The sequence below is a fragment of the Sorex fumeus genome, unplaced genomic scaffold, assembly GCF_029834395.1.
Source record: "Sorex fumeus unplaced genomic scaffold, SorFum_2.1 ptg000020l, whole genome shotgun sequence".
NCBI classification, from domain to species: Eukaryota; Metazoa; Chordata; class Mammalia; order Eulipotyphla; family Soricidae; genus Sorex; species Sorex fumeus.
Window position 1 is genome coordinate 5,530,025 of NW_026606077.1, and position 15,367 is coordinate 5,545,391.

At 60.2% G+C, this 15,367-nt stretch overlaps 1 protein-coding gene across 1 annotated transcript in view; it reads left to right on the forward strand.

Annotated features, from left to right (window-relative positions):
- The window catches only part of LOC130022596 (collagen alpha-1(XIII) chain-like), a 63,675-nt gene that overhangs the window by 41,822 nt on the left and 6,486 nt on the right, over nucleotides 1-15,367 (forward strand). The window contains exons 26-32 of the mRNA XM_056113362.1: nucleotides 1,945-1,986; nucleotides 2,648-2,674; nucleotides 3,380-3,460; nucleotides 5,398-5,433; nucleotides 8,061-8,114; nucleotides 9,116-9,169; nucleotides 10,475-10,510. Of these exons, the coding sequence (XP_055969337.1) occupies nucleotides 1,945-1,986; nucleotides 2,648-2,674; nucleotides 3,380-3,460; nucleotides 5,398-5,433; nucleotides 8,061-8,114; nucleotides 9,116-9,169; nucleotides 10,475-10,510 (330 nt within the window). The remainder of the gene's footprint in view (nucleotides 1-1,944; nucleotides 1,987-2,647; nucleotides 2,675-3,379; nucleotides 3,461-5,397; nucleotides 5,434-8,060; nucleotides 8,115-9,115; nucleotides 9,170-10,474; nucleotides 10,511-15,367) is intronic.

Here is a 15,367-nt window from a genome sequence, read left to right on the forward strand (position 1 = left end):
AAAAAAAAAATCTTCCAGAAGTATTTAAAGATGAATCGGAAACAGCCCGCATTTCTAACAAGAAGGAAATGATCAAATAGCTTATGGTCATAATACTAATGGTAATAATGGTCTCCAGGCCCAGGCTCTCCTGATGCCAAGCACGACGCAGGCCTGGCTGGCCTACAGCTCATTTCATTCCACTTAATGAATCCACATCAACATAAAAAGGAGCCTGGTGGGGCACATCCCCCCCAAAAAAAAATATGGAAAAATGAGTGTCGTGTTAAGTGAAAAACAGCAGAGAACCAAATTATAGATATAATGTCACCCTAAGTATAAACATCCATTGAAACACATCTTCTGTGTTTAAGCAGAAATAAAGCCAAATAATAGCTGTCCTTTTCTGCTAGAAAAATAAATGTGAGTTTTTTATTCGGTTTCCTTCTTTCAAATTTTTTTGTTTGATTTTTTGTTTTGGAGGCACACCCAGTGTTGCTCAGGGCTTCCTCCTGCCTCTGCGCTCAGGAATTACTCCTGGCAGAGCTGGGGGGCCATATGGGATGCCGGGGATGGAACATGGTTCGACTGTGTGCAAGGGAAGCACCTTACCCGCTGTACTAATTGCTCTGGCCCCTCAATTCTCTCTCTCTCCCTCCCTCTCTCTCTTTTTGCTTTTTGGGTCACACCTGGCAATGCTCAGGGGTTACTCCTGGCTCTGCACTCAGGAATCACTCCTTGCAGTGCTCGGGGACCATATGGGATGCTGGGAATCGAACCTGGGTCAGCCGCGTGTAAGGCAAATGCCCTACCCACTGAGCTATTGCTCCAGGCCCCCTCAATTTTCTTTAATCTATAAAATATTGAAATAGGAGTATGACTGATAGCTCAGCGGTAGGCCATTTGCCTTGCGTGCAGCCAACCCGGCTGAGCCAGGTTCAATTCCTCCGCCCCTCTCGGAGAGCCGGGCAAGCTACCGAGAGTATCTTGCCCGCACGGCAGAGCCTGGCAAGCTCCCCGTGACGTATTCGATATGCCAAACACAGTAACAACAAGTCTCATAATAGAGACGTTACTGGGCCCGCTCGAGCAAATCGATGAACAACGGGAGGACAGTGCTACAGTGCTATTTGAATTTTTTAACATTTCAACATCATTGTACGGTAAAACAGGCCTGGGGCACAGGGAATGTGTACAATTACTCGAATGCTGATCCACACGTAGGTTTGTAGAGCCAGTATCGCAGAGAAGGCGTGTGATGTCTTTATAAGAAAACAGGAAGTGCCTTCTAATGAGAGTGGAGGTTCTGCAGGCTGAATTTCCGAGAAGACATGGAAGCCCCCGGGAGGAGGGGCTGCCTGTCTGTCCTGGGGTCTCTGTCCCGGCTGCCCTTGGGCAGATGAGTGGTTCACACCAGTGGCAGCACTGAAGGGGGGTGACCAGGGCAGGAAGCAGGGGGCAGGTCCCCTTCCTGCCTCTGGACGGAGGCTGGCAGGTTGGCTCCCCCCGCCCCCCAAAACGGCTTGCCTCACCCGCCCGTGCCAGTCTTGCTCCGGATGACCAACCTCTGCTCTTCGGAAACAAAGGTCTGGAGCTGAGATGCCCAGGAGGGCCAGGCAGGTCCCAAATCCACAGAATGTCTCTGGCTAAGTCCAGCGGGGAGTGGTGGGGAGTGGGGTCAGCGGGGACCCGGGACCCCCCTGGAGGCTGGAACTCTCACTCAGCTCTAGGCCGTGTGGCCAGGAGTGAGTAGGAACCCAGCACAGCCACACTTCTAGGTCTTTCAGACGCTCGAGGACAGTCCCGGCAGGGCTGTGGGGTGACCCCAGCCCTGTGCAGGCTGGCGCGTCTCTGCCCTGTGCAAATCCTTCCTCTGGGTGACTCTGGGGCATCGCTCTGGCCTCTGACTTGAAGGCACGGCCATGCCCAGAGCCCTGTCCACTCACCATCTCCCTCTTCTTCTAGCTTCCTGGGCCACCTGGGCCAGAAGGGCCTCCCGGACCTCCTGTGAGTGTGATGCCCTCCCCCCCATCAGCCTTTTTGCCCACTGCTACTGGGTCCCTTCCGTCCCACCCCCTGGCGGTCACCGGCTTCACATGACCTCCGTTCACTGCCACCTCCTCCTCCCAGCATGGGCTCTTGCAGCCCACATACCACTTCCAGGGGTCTTCCTCCCGGAAGTTAATCAGGCCCCCTATCGTGACCCATTTAAACCAGCCAGTGTGGTGTGGGCGGGAGGGGGGGTCTGGCTTTCCGGGTTACACATGACAAGAGGAGGGGGTTACAGGAATCCCTTTGCCTCTCACCCGAGGGCCTCTGGCTCTCTGCGCCAGCAGACACTGGTCCTTGCAGGCACCCGGGGTCCGTGGGCATCACCGGTCTCTGGCCAAGGTGGCGGCAGGACCCATGAGGGTGATACTTGGTGGGACATTCTCATGTTCTGCACCTTTCATTTCTCTCGCTCGTGGTGTTGTTTCCTCTGAGATGCCGGTGGGGGGCCCAGTGGGGGCTGTGGAGAGGGTGACTCAGACCCCCACCCCGAAGACGCACCCTCGCCCACAGCCTGGGCTTCTCCCTGAGCCCCTGCTCCTTGAGCCCCAGCTGTGGACAAGGATGTGGGCTGCACCCCAACCTCCTTCTAAGCCTCCTGTTTTGGTTCCACACACAGGGCCTCCAGGGTGTTCCTGGACCAAAGGTGAGATGGGGCCGCAGGGTGCTGGGTGCGGCAAGAAGAGGGAGTGGGCTTCGGTTAGGGCGGGACCCTCCCCTAAGTGTGCCCTGTAGCTCTCGGCCAGTGGCATGTGTGTGAGCACAGCAGGGAGAGCACCCCGGGAGCTTGGAAGGGAGAACCTTCCCGAACTCAATATGACTCCCGGAGAGGCGGGATCGGGTCTCCCTGAGGATGAGCCCTTGTCCCGCGTGGCCTCGCCTGGCCCTCCCTTCGCCCCTGAGTGAGGGCACTTGACAGAGGGCTGCTGGCCCCCGTGACCCCATGTGACCCAGCCCTGCCCTACTGGGCTTCCTGTCCGGGGCCCTTTCTTCTCCCAGTGATGTTAAAAGGTGACTTCTCAGCAGCTGCCGGGCCCCTGTTTTCCTGCCAGCGAGCACTTCTGCGGGTGCTGGACAGGCCTTGCCACGTGATCTCGCCCCCTCCATGTGGCTCTGCATCCCCCAGCCCCTCCCCCTCCCGAGGCCTGGTTGTGTGATTTGGGCTGGGGACGGGAGTAGCAAGCTATGGAGTGACCCAGGACTCTCTAACAGAGCTAAGAATTCAAGTCTGGGGGTCCTCCGGCCGTCCCTCCTCCCCCGCCCCCTCCGCGCCAGGACCCCAGAACATGCGGGTGGGCGTTCCGGGATGTGCCTTTTGTGACACCCCCCCCCCCATCTCTCTTTCCTTCAGGGGGAAGTGGGACGGGAAGGAGCGAAGGGAGAACAAGGCATCCAGGGAGAAAAAGGAGACCGAGGGGCGCTGGGCCTCCCCGTGAGTATCTGGGGGCCCTGACCGGGCCGGATGTGCTGGGCAGGCCATCGGGGCGACCGCCGGACACTAGAGCATCCCACAGCCGCACGCTTTTGCCCGCAGAGCCAGGCCACAGGCTCTGGCCCTGTCTGAGGGCCTGGAGCGGGGGACGCTGGTCAGGCCAGGCCCCGCCAGGAGCCCTCAACTGGGACGCCCATGAGAACTGCAGGTCGGACCCTCGGATCTGAGCCCACAAGGACAGGGCGTACCCCAACCCCGTCCCAGAGGGACCCTGGGTCAGCCGCTGCTCTGCTCCCCAAATCTCTGCTCCCAGCCTGCCCGGGCCAGACACCCCCAAGCAAGGATGGGGAACCACTGAGAAGGCCTCTGCATTGCCAGATGCCAGACCCCAGATGCTGCTGCCCTCCTTACTGCCTTCCGGGGCCCAGGGCCGCTGGGTTCCGTTCTCCCTCACGCCCCAGTGGGCTCGGCACGCTTTTGGTTTTGCAAGACCTGGCAGGGTTCTCACCAGGCTTCCCATCACTTTCCTTGATGGGCCTTGAAGGGGCAGGGAGTCACTTGGGGTCACATAGAAGTCGTCACATAGAAGCAGGCCAGGACCAGAGGCCACAGGCCCACACTGGGGTCTCCTGTCAGTCCTAGGTACGTGCAAAGCTGGTCCTGCCCCCAGAGTGGTGAGGAGCCAGGGGCATTATGGGGTACTCAGTCTCCCCACCTGGCGGAGGGGGTTCATGTCCTGGCAGGAATCCAGTGACAGGAGCAAAGACCACATCCCTTGCCTGGGCACCGGTGCAGGGTGAGCTGAGCCTGGGCCCCTGACAGGTCTCCAGAGCGAAGGCCTCTCGCTGAGGCTTCCTCATGCCTGCCTCTGTGTCTGGAAGAACTCAGGACCCCTCACCGTGCAGACACTTCCTGCCATCGCCCTCCCCAACTCCTCCCGGCTCAGTCACACGTCACCCAGCTGGTAGGGAACCCTGGAGAGCCCAAGCAGGGGCTGGCATGCAGACAGGTGACACGGCCCACCAAGATGCCCCAGAGAAAGCAAAAGGCCCCATCTCTCATGGTTCTAGGAAACGGGGCGCCAGGAAACAGGTGTGCAGGGAAATACAGTCTCCAGCCCAAGGAAACACTCAAGATGCCCAAGGCGGCCGCGGGGAGGGGCAAGAGCGGGGCCCTGGGCAGCCTCTTCAGGTCAGCTGCCCGCTGCCTGTGGGGAATGAGGGCCCCGTATTCGAATCCTCTCCTTTTGCCACCTGCCTGCTTGACGAAGGCACCCCCCTTTCTCACGTGAGAGGGAAATGATTGTAAAATGACTTGATCAGGGGTTGGGAGAGCCAGCTCAGCCTCACAACTGGGTGGTACGAGCAACCTTCCGGGGACACCGGCCGGCCACCTCGGTCCCAGCCAGTGTGCTCCAAGGGATGCTACTGTCCATCTTGGTCCCAGACAGTCTACCCCAGGGGCACCAGCTGTCCACCTCTGTCCCTGCCAGCCAGTCTACTCCAGGAGACACTGGCCATCCGCCTCTCGAGAGCCCCTGCCTAGGGTCAGAGCCCGGGCTGCGAGCAGTTGTCAGGAATCTGTCAGGCCCATCACCGTGGCCTCGCGGAGCCTCTGGGATCCCCGGGGATTCACCCGGAAGGCTGGGCAAGCCCCCACCTGGTTCCCCCCACCCCCCACCCCCCGCCAGCGGCTCTGTGGGAGGCCGTGAGGGACTGGCAGGGCAGGGAGGAGCAGACGGCCGTGTCCACTGCAGGCAGCGTCTCCGTGCTTGTGTCGGTCTCCGTGTGGACGCGTCATCTGTCCCCCCATGTCGAGCACCAGCGTGTGTGTCTGTCCGGAGTCACCGCTCCACTCACCTCTCCCCTCCCGCTCCCTCTCTCTCCCTCCCGTCTCTCCCCTCCCCTTCTTTCGGTCCAACTGTTCCCTTCGTCCAGGGAGCTTCAGGTTTGGACGGCAGGCCTGGGCCACCGGTGAGTGTCACTCATGACCCCTGACCCCGTCCCCAGCCTGTGGTCCTTCTCGTCTGTCCCTGTGGCCTTGTTTTCCCGAGGAGTCCTGCCTCCTCCCACCCCCTCTCCCACTGGACCCCGGGTGGCCGCACCCAGGTCCTCCCTCTGAACTCCAGGCTGGGAGACCTGGGGTGGGAGGCTGAGCCGCGCCTGAGAACCCAGGCCTGGCGGGGGAGGGGGGGACGCCCTGCTCCTCCCGCCCACCCCCCTGTGTCCGTGTGCTCCCCCGCTGCGTGTGTCCATGCTGTGAGCTGTCTCTGCCGCCTGCCAGGGCTACCTCCTCCCGGGGAAGCTCCAGTCTGCAGTGTGAGACGGGAGGGAGGCAGCGTTGCAGGGCAGGGCAGGGCAGGGCAGGACTGGCCCTTAGGGGCGCTCGTGGACCTGTAACTGCCATGCCCCTTCCTTCCGGTCACCCTGGTGAACCGGCCCGGGCCTCACTGCAGCAGAAACAAGAAACAAGGATGCTCTGAGTCTGGAGAGCAGGCCTGCTCCTTGCCTCTCCGGAAGGCATCTCAGCCCTTCTTGGGACAGACCAGGCCCGCATCTCAGAAACTGCCTCTCCCCGCTTCACCCAGAGCACCCCTGAGGCCCAGGGCCAGTCGCCTCCCCGACGGTGCTCAGATCACTCACCTTCATAGCAGTCAGGCAAGAAAACGACATCACGGGCATCCAGCCTGGAAAGGAAGAAGTCCAGCTTTCATTGTTTGCAGATGCTTTAATACTAGACTCAGGGGCTGAAGCGATAGCAGAGCCGGGAGGGCGTTTGCCTTGCACACGGCCGGCCAACCCGGGGTTGATTCCCAGCATCCCAGATGGTCCCCTGAGCACCGCCCGGAGTAATTCCTAAGTGCAGAGCCAGGAGCAACCCCTGTGCATCGCCGGGTGTGACCCGAAAACCAATAAAATAATACTAGACTCAGAAAATCCTAAAGACTCTTCAAACCACTGACCTTCCGGGGATCAGAGGCTGGATGTCCTGCACGGGGCTGTCCACCTGCTCATGGGTCTGCCCCCCTGGCAGTGCTCAAGCCCCGGCTCTGCCCTGCAGGACAGGATCATAGCGAGAGTCTCCTCAGTGAATAAGGCTCGGACGAGCGGGAGGAAGGGACTCTGGGTGGGGGACGGGACCTGAGGTGGTATTGCGTGGGACGTGGCCCACCAAGGCAAGTCTTTCCTGGGGATCTGAGTGGAGCTGGGGACCCCAGGGGCTCAAGAGGACGCCCACAGATGCCTGGAGCTTAGCTAGTGGGGGCCCAAGAGCGAACCCCTCAGCACCTCCCTCCTTCCTGCCTGTTTGCCTAAGGAGGAAGGGGACTCTGGGAGCCCCCGGACACCACATCTCCTCATCTCCTGGGTCCCTTTGTTTGGGTTTCACTCTCAGTCAGACACTCCCCTGTGCCGTCTTTGCTGTGGCTTTTCTCCTCCAGCCCCCCCCATCCCTGCCGCCCCAGGGGGGACCTCCACCCCAGTCACGCCCCTCCCCCAGACCTCCAGTCCCAAGCATGCCGACAGCAGGGAGCAGTGTGGCTTCGGACTTAGTGCACCTGCATGAACTTCATTATCAGGAACAGACATTATCAGGAATTTCAAGGGAGAGAGGGGAGGAATGATCCCCCCTGACAAACCTTTACCCCGTCCTGCCGCTAATGCCCACCTACCTGCATGGCCACCCCCGTGTCAGGGAGATAGTGGAAGCTATGTGTTCACCCGCCTCCCTCCGCATGGGGCAGATGCTGACGCAGAGAGACCCAGGGGCCCCCCGGTAGGCAGAGGACCCCTGGTCCTGCAGGCAGGACTTGAAGCCCCCCGGGGCCCTGGGACATCCGCTCTGACCCACGTCCCCTTGCAGTTTCTGCATCACTCACGTGGGGGGGGGGGGTCCCTCTGCTCGCCTCAGGCTTCCCTCCTCCTGCTGCACATGCCTCTCTCACTCTCTGCATAAAGTGTATGGCCCAGGCCCTCGCCCACTTCTCATGGCCACTGCCCACCCCCAGCGGGGGTGACTGCCTCAGCCCCCGCCCAACGTGGTTTGCAGCGCGATGGAAGCTCAGGAAGGAGAACCAGGATCGGGGGTGTTTCCTGCCCCCAGAGTCTGAGCCACACAGACCCCACAGGGCCCCTGACCCCCCGCCAAGCCACAGTCGGGCATCCCCAGACCTGCTAAGCCTCTCTCGGTGCAGCTGGGATGGGGCGGGCCGGGGTGGGGACAGTGGCTGAATGACCCTCCACGCCTGCCTGTGTGCTGTGCCCGCCTCGGTCTGCGGCATGAAGACCCCCCCCCCCCGCTGCATGTGGAGCTGTGAGCACCCGGGGTGCAGCCCCCGGACCCTGCCCCGGGGATGGCATCAACGCCTCCTGTTTTCAGCCTTGGCGAGCTTGGCTGGGATGTCCGAGGGTTTCCTGCCTCGAATCTGGACCCCGAACTCAAACAGCACCTTTCCAACCCAAGGGCCGGTTGGATGGCGGCCCTCAGCGAGCCTGGCCAACCCTGAAAACTGCGCCTCTGGACTTGGCTCTCGGTCAGGCGGGGCTCCCCAGGGCTCCCCGTGCCAGCACCGTCACCTCCGCTTTCTCTCACCCCCACCCAGGGTACTCCGGGACCAACTGGAGTTCCAGGCCCAGCGGGACCAAAGGGAGAGAGGGTGAGTGCCCCGCGAGCCCCCAGAGGGAAGAGCCGGCCCGGCATTGGCTGACCCCCGTGCAGAATCCCCTAGTTAGCCCCGGGCTCCCGTCCGTTCCTCCTAAGGCCGCCAGCACCCCATCTCCCATCTGCCCCGGGACCCTCCCAACAGCCTGCATGGGAGCCAGGCAGATGCGGGGTAATAGGGAGGGGGCAGAGACCCAGGAAGCGTCCCCCGCCCTGCTCTGGGCACCAGCATCAGCACCAGCTGAGTCTGGCAAGTCCCCTGGGACTAGGCTCAGGCTCGGACACCCCCGAACTTTGTCTGCTTTGTTTGGGGGAGGGGGAGCAGGGAGCCGAGTGCGGGGAAAGGCAGGGGGACAGTGCCAAGTCATCGGGGGTTTCGTTCACAGCAGAGAGGACGAGCCCCAGTGAGGGTGGCCGCAGGACGCCTGTCCCGGGTGCCGGCTCCTCCCAGCCGCCCTGGTGCCTCCACCCCTCCTCGGGGCCAGCGCGTGGGCCTGGCAGAGTCCCCTGCCCCCCCCCCCAGAGGTTCTGCCCCCCAGCTCTGGGAGGACAGCAAGCAGCTGGCCGGGGGCAGAGGCTTCCCTGAGACGGCCAGGCCCTGGGGGAGGGACGGCTGCTCTGAGGCTGCCCAGTGCGACCAGAGGAAGCCCAGAACCCGGCTCCTCCCTTCTCTGACCCTCTCCCTGCGGCCCTCCTGCTCCTCCTCCTCCTCCTCTTCTTCTTCCTCCTCCTGCTCCTCCTCCTCCTCTTCCTCCTCCTCTTCCTCCTCCTCCTCCTCTTCCTCCTCCTCCTCCTCTTCCTCCTCCTCCTCCTCCTCCTCCTCCTCTTCCTCCCAGCTACAGTCCTGGGCTAGCCAGAGCCCCTGCATGTCTCTGCACTGGTGGGGGTTGGGGAGGCCACAACCCAGCCAGCCCCCCTGCAGGGAGCCGGGAGGAGACAGTGCTGTGGCCAGGCTGTCACCGCTCAAGGAGGGCTCACGACTTCCTTCTCCCACAGGGCAGCAAAGGCGACCCCGGAATGACAGGACCAACGGGAGCAGCCGGGCTTCCTGTGAGTCTCCTGAAGTCTCCTGGGCACTGGGTCTCTCCCTCCACCCTGCCCACCCCCGCTCCCCAGCTCCCAGGCCCCACAGCAGGAAAGCGGGGCCCAGTGGGAATCCCCATCCGTGTCACACGGGACAAGGTCAAAAGCCAAGGGGCCCACAGGCTCCAACCCTGCTGGCGGGCAGTACACAGGCAAAGTCCAGTATACACGGCCCCGGGTGGGACGGAGTCCAGACCCTCAGCCCGGGAACCATCCAGAGCAGTGACTATCTCACCTAATGTGCCATAGGTCTGACCCTCCGGGAAGAGCAGCCTCAAACCCAGGAGACTGGCATGGCCATCACCATCCCACTGCCCCTCACGCAAGGCCACCAGATTTTGGGGTGGGACTCAGCAGTAAATGCCCCGCAGGCGGGAGGCACTGCCTTAAGGCCCCAGCACCAAGTGGACCCCTGAGCACGGTCAGGATTGGGCTCTGCAACAATTCGAAAGGTTTTCTCAAACTGTTGTGAGCTGGAGAGACAGTGCTGGTCTTGCATGCAGCCAATGCCGGTTCTGTCCCTGACGTTGCGTCGGTGCTCTGAGCCCCTCCAGGAATGATGCCAGAGCACAGTCAAGGGTAAACTCTGAGCACCGCCAAGTGTGAACCCAAAACAAAACCATTTCTGGAGCCATAGCCCAGCAGGTAGGGCGTTTGGCTTGCACACGGCCAACCTGGGTTCGATCCCCGGCATCCCATGTGGTCCCCCAAGTACCGCCAGGAGAAATTCCTGAGTGCAGTCAGGAGTGACCCCTGAGCATTTCTGGGTGTGGCCCAAAAAGAAAAAAAAAAACAAGCATTTCTTTGACCCCCTTAGAGAACCACGATTGTGGCTTCCCGACAACAGCGTGGTGATTGTCCCGTGACCCACGTCACGGTGCCCAGACAGCTTGGCTCTGGCTGAGCGACCCCAGCTGGTCTGGGCTGGTGGCACTAGGAACCATCCCGAGAGCGACTCCTCCTGGTAGGGAGCATGTGAGGCCGCTCCCAGAGCCGGGGAGGATGGGTGGGGAGCACCTCAGAATTCTCCTCCCACCAAAGGGAGCTGGGCCAGGCTGGCCTGCACCAACGGAAAACCCACACTGGCCCGGCCTGGCCCAGGACTCCCTTGTTTGCTTCCAGGTCAAGAAGCTGTTTGCGCCTTCATTCCTTTCTAACCAAGGCTGTCTTGGAAGAATCAGGCCTCAGACAGAGCCTTGGGGCCCCGGAGGAAGCACCCCCCCCCCCCAGGTCTTCCCCTGAACTCGTTTTCGTCCCTCTGATTTATTGCAGGGTTTACACGGACCACCTGGGGACAAAGGAAACCGGGTGAGTCTGAGCCATGTGCCTCGGCTCCCTCATCACTAATGTCTTCCCGATGTGGTGGAATGATCAATTAGAGATCCCTGACCCCACTGCTGCCTGCAGTTTTTCCTGCTAAATCATCCTCAATTAGAAGTCCTTGTAGTCTGGAACTTAATCCATGGCCGGCAGGAGCCTGGGGCCTAATCCTGAAATTGAAGCACGACTTTTTCTGAACAGTCAGGGGGCACCAAATCCCACCGTGGCCTGTGAATTAGCATTGGCAGCCAGAGACCGCTCCTCTGGTCTGCTCACCCCACGACCCTTCAAGGGATGTTTTTCAACCCATCTCTCCTGGTCCTAACCCCCCGGAAACGTAACTCACCGAGCCTCTCAAGCTCCCAGTGACAGAGAATGAATTTCAGTGGCCAGAATAAGTAGACAGAAGTGTGGAGCCCTTTAAAAAGATCCCCTTGCCATGCTTTCTCTTGGGAGGACGCAGGGCTTGGAAATAAATTGCATCTGCTCAGGTCTCTTGTTCTGCCTTGGTTTCTGCATCTGTACAAGGGGATCATTCTCCAGGGGCCAACCCCACGCGATGCTATGTGAAATGTACCGTGGCAGAAGGCCGTGCAGGAATCACTGAATTATAGCTGACGGGGGGCGGGTGGGGGTGATATTTAGGTTTCTTTCTGGAATAAGCGTCCTCAGAGGGCACTGCATTCCGAGAACACCTTCTGAGTCACAGGAGTCTAAGGCCTTAGCATAGGACAGGAAGTGTGGTGGAGGAACAGAGAATCAAGACCCAAATCGATAATAAAAGGTTCTGAGTTGTGAGAGTAAAGGCAGAGCTTCTAGAACCCACCCAGGCCTGCACGCTCACCTTTGAACCCCGATTGACCAAGCTCATGCATAGAAATGTGTGCTTACGGAAGTTTGTAAGCCTGTAACTGTACCTCATGGTGATTCATTTAAAAATACACTGTCCTCCCGTTGTTCATCGCTTTGCTCGAGCGGGCCCAGTAACGTCTCCATTGTGTGACTTCTTGTTACTGTGTTTGGCATATTGAATACTCTCGGTAGCTTGCCAGGCTCTCCGAGAGGGATTTAATTTTTTTTATTTTTATTTATTTAAAAATAAAAAAATTAAATATAAAAAAAAGAAAGAAATATGTGCTTATGGGTCAGAGAGACAACACTGCAGGTTAAGGCATTTGCCTAGCACTCAGCTGACCCGAGTTTGATCCCCAGCACTCTATGAGGTCCCCCAAGTACCACCAGGAGTGATCCCTGAGCACAGAGTCTGAGCATTGCCAGGTGTGGCCCAGAAACAAAGCAGGCAGGCAGGCAGGGAGGCAGGAAGGCAGGAAGGCAGGAAGGAAGGAAGGCAGGAAGGAAGGGAGGGAGGGAGGGAGGGAGGAAGGAAGGAAGGAAGGAAGGAAGGAAGGAAGGAAGGAAAGAGGGAGGGAGGGAGGGAGGGAAGCAGAAGGAAGGAAGGAAGGAAGGAAGGAAGGAAGGAAGGAAGGAAGGAAGGAATTCCAGAAGGAAGGAAGGGAGGGAGGGAGGGAGGGAGGATGGAAGGGAGGGAGGGAGGAAGGAAGGAAGGAAGGAAGGAAGGAAGGAAGGAAGGAAGGAATGAATTCCAGAAGGAAGGAAGGGAGGTAGGGAGGGAGGGAGGGAGGATGGAAGGGAGGGAGGGAGGGAGGGAGGAAGGAAGGAAGGAAGGAAGGAATTCCGGAAGGGAGGGAGGGAGGAAGGAAGGAAGGAAGGAAGGAAGGAAGGAAGGGAGGGAGGGAGGGAGGAAGGGAAGCAGAAGGAAGGAAGGAAGGAAGGAAGGAAGGAAGGAAGGAAGGAAGGAAGGAATTCCAGAAGGAAGGAAGGGAGGAAGGGAGGAAGGAGGGAGGGAAGGAAGGAAGGAAGGAAGGAAGGAAGGAAGGAAGGAAGGAAGGAAGGAAGGAAGGAAGGAAGGAATTCCAGAAGGAAGGAAGGGAGGAAGGGAGGGAGGGATAGAGAAAGAGAGAGAGAAGGAGAAAGAGAGAAAGGAAGGAAGATAGATTCATTGCGCTTTTCTGTGTCCCTAAATTCTCCCCGGCCCTGGCCCAAGCTATTCCATCCATCCCACACAGTCTAGAAACAGGGGCTGCCCTGCCACATGCCCGTGGGAATCGGCTGTGGGGAAGACCTGGCTCCCAGGAACTCTGCCTGCCAGGGCAGGCAGGAAGCCCCCATCCCTTCTGTGGCATTCACGTGTCCCAGCCACCCACAGATGTGATCATTCCACCGCTGGCGGCCTCCTAACCTCCCTCCCGTGTGTTTCTGAAGCACTCTGATTCTCTGCACTGTGTTCGGTCCCTGGCATGGAGCCTTGTTTTCTAAGACCCTCTCAGTTGGCTTGCGGCACCGAGGCAGGCACAGGCCATGTTCCCGGCATTGTACCGCTCCTGAGGCACCCACGGGGCAGGAACCGCCCCGGACCCGGGTGGAGGAGATGTGGGGGCAGAGCTTCTCCTGCTGAAGGTACAGAGAGCACTCACAAGCCGGTGGGAAAATATTTCTTCTCCACTTCCTCTGGATAAGTTTTTACGTGTCTTTTTTAAGTTTTTACTCTCCTGGCTGGCAGAAGTTAGCGAGACGATACCAGCCCAGGAAACAGGCCAGCTGTGTGACCCTTCTTTGGAGAGCACCAGAATGCCCGTTTATTTGACTTTCTGCAAGGAGTAGGTTTCCGAGTCAAGAAACAGCGCGTGCTGGGGCCAGAGCAATAGGACAGGGGGGAGGTGCTTGCCTTGCCTGCAGCCAACCCCAGTTCAATCTCCTACACCATGTGCGGGCGCCACACCCCACCAGGAGTGAGCTCTGAGCACAGACCCAGGAGTCAGCCCTGAGCACTGCCGGGCGTGAGCCCACCCTATCCCCAGCAAGAAGCAGCCACTTCTCTTAGTCTCTCAGATCAGCAGAGCATGCGGGGAGAACGGGCCTCCACCTCGACACCCCCGAGACCTTGATCTCCCAAAGCCGGGAGCCTGGAAGCCCAGAGGACAGGGACTTTGGTCAAGTGGCAGGGCCAGGGGTGACGGTGAGGCCAGAGATATGCCAAGTTTGCCCCACATAGGGGAGGGGGGGATGCCTTCTTCCCATGTCGGGCCCAAGGGGACCTGTCGGGGGCCCGTACCCACCTGTTCTCTGGACCCCAGATGCCACCTAGCACAGCAGTGCTTTTCTGGGTCCCACTGGGGGTAGGGTGGCCTCCCTCTTCCCTGGTGTGGTGGGGACAAAACCCCCCTGAGTGACGGTCCCAATCCAAGATGGTGGCAGGATTCTGCTCAGGCCACACACGTAGGAGGGGAAAGAAGTTGCCGCCCTTGTCACCAGGGCCACCTCCTTTCCCTCTCAGTGTTTCTGTGCACTGTGCCCAGGAGAAGTTTCTAGAATGAAAGATCCCTTCCAGAGCCCTGGGGTGGGGAGGATTTTTAGTCCTTTGGGCCTCGGGAAAATGAGTGCTACCGTGCAGCCGTGTGTGTGCCAGCCAACTGTGGGTCAAGCATGTGGGGCCAAGGCGCAGGGATGGAGATTGTGCATGGACATGCATCTGACGGCACTGCACCCGGGTGGGATGGGGGAGCACAGGCATGTATCTGACGGCACTGCACCCGGGTGGGATGGGGGAGCACAGGCATGTATCTGACGGCACTGCACCTGGGTGGGATGGGGGTGGGTGCATGGGCGTGCATGCATGCATCTGTCCACACGCCTCCCTCCCCCCACCCCCATCCCTTCGCCTCTTCTCCCCTTTCCCTCTTACTATCTCTCCAGGCCTCAGCCTATCTCCTCCTTCCTCCTCTCCGTTAGCGCCCCCACCCCCAGATGTGACCGCCTACCATCATGACTCCACGTCCCTCCCCCCAGCCCAGATCCACTTCCTCTCATCCCACCTCCAAGCCCTGGGCCTGCTAGAGAGAGCTCTGCCGCTCACCTCTCCTGCCCCCGCCTCTTCCCTGTGGCCTTATGGGGTAGGGGTCAGAGTGGACATGGCTCAGGCTACTAGTGCAGGGTCCCCACGGGCCTTCCACGGATAGGCCATGTCCTGCGCCCTCAGAACGACCCCGACAGGTCAGATGTCCCTCTAGAAGGCGAGGACCGTGGCCACCACCAGCCCCAAACCTCTTACCCAGAAGGACCTAGAGCCCCCTCTGAACCTAGGAGTCCGTGCTGCCTCTTGCATTGCCCAACCCAGGGGGGTCCCGGGGCAGGGGGTGGCAGCTACCCTGGGCCTTCTCCAAGCGGGCTACTGGCCGCCATGCTCGTCCCCTGCTTGGGACCAGTTCGTGGCACCATGCTCCTATGTGTGGCCACTGTTGCAGTGCCAGGCCCTGTCCCGTGTCCCCTGACACACACCTCCCATCTCCGCAGCAGCAGCTGCCCTTGGAAAGCTCACGGAGAGTGAGTGTGATGCGTGGGCAGTGCAGCCGCCCCGCAGTCACAGGGAGGGTGGGTGGTTCCGAAGATGGAGGGAAACCACGAAGGATTCGTGGCCACTGAGGCCCCACTCAAAGAATTGGAGCCCACGTGCAGCACCTCAGGCTCCCCAGATCACATCGAAGGGGGGTGGCCCTAGTGCCCCTGCCCACACGGGGCCTGAGCATGGAGTTTCTGCCTACGAAGCAGACCAGGGGGTGCTGGGAGTGGTCCCAGCCCCCTACAAGGTCCAGATGCTCCACCTGCCCCCTGCAGGCGTGGGGCTGTCCCTGGCAGCCCTGGCCCCTGTGCTGGTCACCGAGAAATACATTTCCTGGACAGTCAGAGAGCAGCTGTCAGACACCAGGCCGTGCCAGGGTGAAGCGTTCCCTGTGCACAGACTCACAACTGCCTCGTGTCTCTGACCTG